Genomic DNA, 7,356 nt, shown 5'->3' with positions numbered 1-7,356 from the left:
ATGTCAGTTTAGAAGCTATCAAAGTTCTCAAATAAAGCACCTTTTGAGAATGTCAATGTTTGTTGGGAATTATCTTACAAAACTAGGAAGGATTTTTGGTTTAGATATTAAAAGTTATGGTTGTTTATTGATTTTAGTAAAAAAAATTGCAACTTTTAGGAAATGCCCGCAAAATCCTGGAGGGACTAAATAATACACCAAACTCTTCTTCGTGTCTCTGAGGACCAACCAGGATAAACTCTGCCTGCGCTGCCACCTAGTGGCCAAAATAAATGACGATGAAATCATCTAAACCAGACCTGAAATCTCTGAGTTCTCATTAAAATCACCTAAAAGCTGCGACTGATCGAGCTGCTTGTGTTCCTGAAATAAACTAGACTGTTTAAAAAGCTCGACCTAAGTTAGTTTAAACGTGAATCTAATGAAAGAACGCTGGAACAGACAGAAATGACTCCTCACCGCGTCGAAGTACTTGCTGGCGTACTGGTACAGCTGATGTAAGGCCACCTGGGTGTTCAGCTTCTCCGTGTGTTGCTGCAACAGACGAGTTTTAACGTGAACAGATTTAAAGACAGAAATCTGAGCAGCTGCTCAAACTTAACGAACGAAAACAGACAGAACCTCTGGAGGGTTTCAAAGCAGAGTCAGTATCTTACCTGTTGTAGGTAAACCAACTCTGACCAGAATGACGAGCTAACGGCTAGTCTGAACTAAAAACACTTCATATAAATGTTGTTTTATAAACTTCTGTCGCCTTGAGGCTCAAATTATTTTTTCTTCTGCTGCTAGAATTCAATGGAAATGTGAACATTTTTAAAATATCAGAATGCTGCAACTCACCGTTAGCTCGTCAGTCCGGTCCGAACCGATCAAAACGGGTTTTATTTCTCAAACAGACCATAATATGCTGCTGATGCTGTATTTTACACTTGATTAATAAGATTTTTGCCTCATTCTCCTCGAATGATTTGAATAATACAGTAATACTCTTGAGTCCGTCCAAGAATAAACCGGTTAAGATGGCCGACTGAAGGCGGGTCTCACGGAGGGACTCGTACCCGGGACACCTCGGCGAGGTGCGTGTTCATGTCCTGGTCGCTGACTTGAATCATCTGCCTGATGCCGCTGTAGTAACTGTTGGAAACACAGCAGACGGTTTCAGCAACGACTCGTTCCTGACCGCCGACATCACCGCCAAAAACAAACAAACTCACTCGTCAACCATCTTCTTGTACGTGGAGATCTCCTTTGCATAAAGCAGCTTGTTGCTCGGAGACTCCTGGAGGAGGAAACAAACGAAAAAACAACAAATTAAACGGCGTCAGAAGAAGAAACGTTCAGCTGCTCTGAGGCTTCGTCTCTTTCAGATCAAGTCTGGTTTTGATCATATTTACATGAGAAACACTAAAATAAAAAGATCAGTTTGCCGCATTCAACCATCCCTAAATCTAGTCCGTCACTCATTAAAGCACACGTGTCAAACTCAAGGCCCACGGGCCAGATCCGGCCCTCTGTAACATTTCATCCGGCCCTCTAGTCTGGTTCAGATCGAGTCTCTGATTCTTATTTTGCTTAAAAAAACTGAAGTTTTCTCTGACAGTGACTTAGAAGCCAACAATATATAGTTTTAATTTCTGTATGATCAGGTTTTTGTCTGTTTTAATGTTAAAAACTTCATTTAAAACCTGAGTGAGGCGTAAGAAATGACAGTTAATGATGAGCTTTTTGAAGTTTGATCTATTTGTCTGTGTTCATTAAAGTCTGTTTGCTCTAAATTCTGTCTAATCTGTAACTGGGAAAAGGTCATTGATATTTCTATATGAATGATTTGACATAATGCATCTAAAACCAATTAATTTATGTATTTTTAATAAATATCGATCCTGATTGGCCCTTGACTCGGACCAGATTTTTAATTTTGGCCCCCTTGCGTCACTGGGTTTGACACCCCTGCATTAAAGTAACTAAAGATCAAAAACAGGAAGTCCTTCAGTTTCTGCCATTTCAAATTAAAAGTCTTTGCTGTCTTTGATGCTGTTGATCCCATTAATATAATAATAATAAAAGAAAAACTGTTTTTAGTCACGGTAATGTAACCTTTTCTGTCAAACTTCCTGAAAGCTTTATTGACCCGAGGCGTTCCCCAGGGCTGTGTGCTCGGTCCCGTTCTGTTTTATTCCTCCAATCGTTCAGATCTTTGCAAAAGTCTTAATTCAGTCCACATTTTTCTTTAAATATGAGAAACAGACGTTCCTGTAATCATTGTAAAACTGTCCCAAGCAGGAGCTGAAGCTGTCAAAGCTTTCATTTGGACTTCCGCTGCTTTTATTGTTGTTTGTTTAACTGGGCTGTGACTTGATGACTCGTTTACAAAAAGACTTCCTGAGGAGGAAAGTCTCCTGAAGGTTCTGAAGCGTTTGAGGAGCCGCAGAGGCTGGAGATCTGATCACTTGAACCTTTTAACGTTAAAAAACTTAATAAAAGTCATCGTTGGTGTTTGATTGTCCCGTCTGGACACGAGGACGTCTCGTTGGAACTGACTCTGCTGAGTTTGTGCTCCGTCTTGGTGCAGGCGTCCATGAAGGTCTGAGCGATGACGTGCAGCGACGCGTCCACCACCTCCGTCACGTGCACGTCGAAGATGAAGTGAGGGTTCCTCAGGATGTTCACCCAGAACCTCAGAGGCAAGCTGCAGGAACGATAAAAACAAACGAGATTATCACCGTCCCACAGTCGACCCGCGACAGCACCGCGTTCATGGAAGCTCCGCCTCTTTTTCACATTTAAACGCAAACAGGAAGTGAGACGTTCAGGAGGCTGAAGGAACAAACATTTTCAAAGTGATGCGTTTTTAACGGGAATCATTTTAAAAGACATTCAGAGGCGTCCCTCATTGCGTTTTGTCCTCATATTTGGACGGAGACGACATACGGTCAATAATTTAACGGGACTATCGTTTATCCGACCAATTAAACGAGGCTTTCATGCGGGCGGCTGAATTACACCGATAAAACACCAAACGGAGGCTGGAGCTGCGGGAGAATGACTCTCCGTCCTCTCCGTCTCTGCAGACGGAGAGGAAGATCCACACGAGGACATCTGAGTGGCGCCGGGAGTTCAAGTCCCGTTTAAAGATACGATCCGTCCGACAGGAGATCATTAAATTATTCTGAAAACGCTCGAAACGAAACCAGAACCTGAGAAAACCTCCGAACAAAACGTCCAACATATAGGACTAAAGAGACGAAGGTTCGTCACCCAGCATCCCCCCCCCCACCTGTTGGTCTTCCAGATGTGCAGCGTCTCCTCGTCCACGTTGTCGTGTCTCAGCGCCTGCTCGTCCAGGAAGTCGAAGAAGTATTTGACGGCGGGCGGGACGACGGAGCCGGAGCACAGGACGCTGCGGAAGAAATCGTCCACGAACTGCTGCAGCGTGCCCTGAAAACAACAACAAACAATCAAATAAACAAACAAACAAACAAACAAAGGTTCCCTGTAAATGAAAAGTTTATATCCAGACTCCTGCAGCTCTGTTTAAATCCACTTAGGGTCCAAATGACCCGTCTCTCAGGAAGTGGAACCCGGACCTCGGACTATTTAAACCCGGATTTCAGTCAAACCGGTTCGTCCAGTCGGTGTTCGGGACGGGAGCGTCCAACTGTGTCCAAAGTGTCCCCCGTCCAGCTGCATGTCGCTGACAGCTGGTTCAGTGTTCTCAGGTCCGAATGTCCTTCTCGTCTTTGTCTCTGTGTCCAAATGTCGAATGGGGACACCCGTGGACAGGAACACTGGTGGACGGGGACATTTATGGACGGGGACACTGGTGGACAGGGACACAGGTGGCAGAGGAACACTGGTGGACAGGGACACAGGTGAATGGGGACACCTGTTGACAAGGACACAGGTGGATGGAGACACTGGTGGACAGAGACACAATGGACGGGGACACAGGTGGACGGGGACACCTGTTGACAGGGACAATGGTGGACAGGGACACTGGTAGACGGGGACACTTGTGGACAGTGACACTGGTGGATGGGGACACCTGTTGACAAGGACACAATGAACGGGGACACAGGTGGACGGAGACACAGGTGGACAGAGACACAGGTGGATGGGGACACAGGTGGACGGGGACACAGGTGGACAGAGACAGAGGTGGATGGGGACACAGGTGGACAGGGTTCCTGGCTGCAGCGTCTCCACAGAAACTCTGTTTCCAGCTTCGTTGTTTCATTAATAAGTTAATATTTTACCTTTAAGTCATGTTACCGGGTCAGAACCGGGTCTCTGTCAGGATTTAAACAAGACGTGGACGTTTTGTTTGAGGATGGGGTCGAGTTGGGATGAATTATTTAACTAAAAGTTATTTTTAATGGTAGAAAATATGTTCAACAGGTAATTAAAGGTTCTGATCCGTCTGAGCGCGGCTGCAGTCAATCATGATCACTAACGAGACGTCCTCCTGACCCTGTCAGGATTAAATCCTTAAAGTGGCTCAAACAAAAGACACGAGGAGCGTTCGGGGGCTCGTCCGGACCTTGACGGACAGCAGGCGGGTCAGGTAGATCTCGGTGATGGCTTTGGTCATGGCCTTGTCCTTCATGCTGCCTCTCTTCGACTTCACCTCGTCGATCTCGTCCGCCGGCCTCACCAGGTGGAACGTGTTGTCGTCCTCCAGCAGCGCATTTTCTGCGAGGGACAGAGACGTGAGACGGGTTAGAGTTCCAGAGCTTTAATTCAAGATGGCCGCCACAGCCACATCTGCCTTCATCCTCAGAAGGAGACGCTGAGGACGACTCTCAGCTACTACCACCCCCGAGTTCAGTGAGGTACAGCCATAAGGTCAGCTGGCTGTGGCGGCCATCTTGAATGATCAGTGATCCTGAGATATTTCGCTAACAGAGACGGCGTGCAGACGTACTCTCATCATGGCTGTCCTGCTGCTGGTGGAACGCCTTCGTGTGAAGAACTCTGGACAGGACCAGCGTGGCGTTGTCCCGAACCTGAGGGACAGACGGGGAGACAGAGGACACCTCGGTTATTAAAGATCAAATAAATCTGTCTTTGAAGGAGGAGGGGATGGGAGGAGGGGACAGGAGGAGAGGACAGGAGGACACGAGGAGGGACAGGACGAGAGGACGGTACTGGAGGAGGGGACGGGAGGAGAGGACGGGAGGAGAGGACACAAGGAGAGGACACGAGGAGGGACAGGACGAGAGGACGGTACTGGAAGAGGGGACGGGAGGAGGGGACAAGAGCTGGGGACAAGAGGAGGGAACGGGAGGGGACAGGAGAAGGGGACGAGAGGAGGAGACGGGAGGAGAGGACAAAAGGAGGGGACGGAAGGAGAGGACGGGAAGAGAGGACAGGAGGAGGGGACAGGAAGAGGGGACATGAGGTGCCGTAGGACACAATGAGGCAAGGATACGAGGAGCCGAGGACGCTGGTTTCAGCTTGTTGGACACAAGGAGGAAATGAGACGGAGTCAAACGGATCAAATCGTCTCTAAATTTGAGACTTTCTGTCTCAGCGAAGATGGACTAAAACTCTGTACTCGAGTAAAAGTACATTTACTCTGATTACATGTGAAAGAAGTGAAAGACTTTCAGTCGTGGAAGGCGGGACGTTCTCAGAGCGGCTCAAACAACCAGAATGGGACGCTGTGTAAAAAACAGTTTGTAAATCTCCTAAAACCAGATTTCATTCAGGCTGTTAAATAAAATCTGTCTCCGGTTAAAGATCGTCTTCCAACGCCTCGTTTTGCTCCAAAGCCACAGAAGCTCTGCCCAGAATCATGCTCAGGTTTTACAGTAATCCAGTCTTTGCTCTAAAAGGAGAACGGGACAATCAGACAGATTTACGGAGCTCAAAGGATTTTCTTCTTCTCTGAATCAGCTCCTCCCTCTCAGTGTTTAAACCAACGGGGGGCGGGGCTTAACTCACCTTCGGGGGCGGGGCTTAACACACAGGTGTGACACAGATGGTTTTTTGGTGTTTTTTTGGAGGAGAATGGAAGCAGAACTCACGTTGTAATGGGCCAACGTGTTGAGTCGTCTCCAGCGTCCCTCCTTCTGAGACGTGAGGTCCAGGTCGGACAGGATCTGACCCGTGGAGCCGGGACGCCACTCTGTGGACGGACAAGGAAACGAATAAATAATGGGAATTCTCCAGGAAATCTGGAGCAGATGTTTGGTTTCATAAATAAATGAGTCACCGAGCGCGACGTTGTCCACTTTGGGTCTCTGTGAGTACGGCAGGTTCCTGTACACCTGATCGATGATCTTCTCTTTCACCTGGAGGACAGAGAACCACGGTCACTGACGGGGACGAGCGGGGACGAGCGGGGACACCTGAGGGACGCTCACCTGGGTGATGCTGTCACAGTTCAGCACTTTGACGGGAGTGACATCCGGTCCCTCCCCGGGAACCAGAACCTGCACAGTCTGACAGAAGAAGAGACGCTTTTCTCACGATGGAGACAGTAACACGGTCTTATATCTGAGGACAGTGTCCTGCCTTTAACAGGACAGAAGAAGAAGAAGAGGAAGAGGAAGAAGAAAAGGAAGAGGAAGAGGAAGAGGAAGAAGAAGAAGAAGAAGAGGAAGAAGAAGAAGAAAAGGAAGAGGAAGAGGAAGAGGAAGAAGAAGAAGAAGAAGAGGAAGAAGAAGAGGGGACTGTTTATTCAAACAAAAGGAAACTAAAACGACTCAAAGATGATTCCAGGGAGGAAGAAACCCAAAGATCTCTGCTGATGTTTGGGACATTTTGTCTGAGAAGGCGACGAGAGGAGAGGACGGTAGGAGGGGACAGGAGGAGAGGACGGCTCTATTTCAAACTCAACCCAAATTAGTTTTTAAAAAACTACAACCAACTGGTTTCAGGAGGAAGGCTGAATGTTGGTAAATAAAGTCGATGGAAACCTGGACCTGTTTCCGACCCTGCAGACCTTCGGACACAGATTTACAGATTTCTGACTCAAACCGGTTTCTGCGGACACGGACCAGAACCGAGTACTCGACGTCGTCTCCCAGCAGCCCCGTGTCGTTCAGCGTGTATTTGGCTTTCTTCAGCCTGGCGTCCACCGGTCCTTTCTCCACCTGATGCTTCAGCGCCTTGAACAGTTTGTACAACGGCTCTCCGGCTGTGTCCTAAAACAGGAAGTGAAACCGGGTCACGAACCGGCGTCGACGTAACAGAGAGCTGCGTCAAACTGTCTACTACAGTTCCCTAATAATACCAACTGTTACCCATTAATATTGTTAATTTAAACTACTATTAACTTATGTGAAGCATTTATATTCCAGGGAAACAGTCAAAGTGCCTATAACTGGTTAAACTTTCCACCGTATTTAT

The 7,356-nt window shown here is 47.4% G+C and overlaps 1 protein-coding gene across 1 annotated transcript in view; it reads right to left on the bottom strand.

Annotated features, from left to right (window-relative positions):
* LOC108228289 (plexin-B2) overlaps positions 1-7,356 on the bottom strand; it is a 167,555-nt gene that overhangs the window by 3,169 nt on the left and 157,030 nt on the right. Inside the window, exons 32-42 of the mRNA XM_037981328.1 lie at positions 7,005-7,151; positions 6,369-6,446; positions 6,218-6,296; positions 6,030-6,130; positions 4,925-5,006; positions 4,541-4,692; positions 3,278-3,438; positions 2,542-2,689; positions 1,215-1,279; positions 1,059-1,134; positions 460-534 (exon numbers count right to left, since the gene is read on the bottom strand). Coding sequence (XP_037837256.1) covers positions 460-534; positions 1,059-1,134; positions 1,215-1,279; positions 2,542-2,689; positions 3,278-3,438; positions 4,541-4,692; positions 4,925-5,006; positions 6,030-6,130; positions 6,218-6,296; positions 6,369-6,446; positions 7,005-7,151 — 1,164 coding nt within the window. The remainder of the gene's footprint in view (positions 1-459; positions 535-1,058; positions 1,135-1,214; positions 1,280-2,541; positions 2,690-3,277; positions 3,439-4,540; positions 4,693-4,924; positions 5,007-6,029; positions 6,131-6,217; positions 6,297-6,368; positions 6,447-7,004; positions 7,152-7,356) is intronic.

Source organism: Kryptolebias marmoratus, linkage group LG18, assembly GCF_001649575.2.
Source record: "Kryptolebias marmoratus isolate JLee-2015 linkage group LG18, ASM164957v2, whole genome shotgun sequence".
NCBI classification, from domain to species: domain Eukaryota; kingdom Metazoa; phylum Chordata; class Actinopteri; order Cyprinodontiformes; family Rivulidae; genus Kryptolebias; species Kryptolebias marmoratus.
Note: the sequence above shows the minus strand (reverse complement) of the source record. Positions and strands in the feature narration are given on the sequence as shown.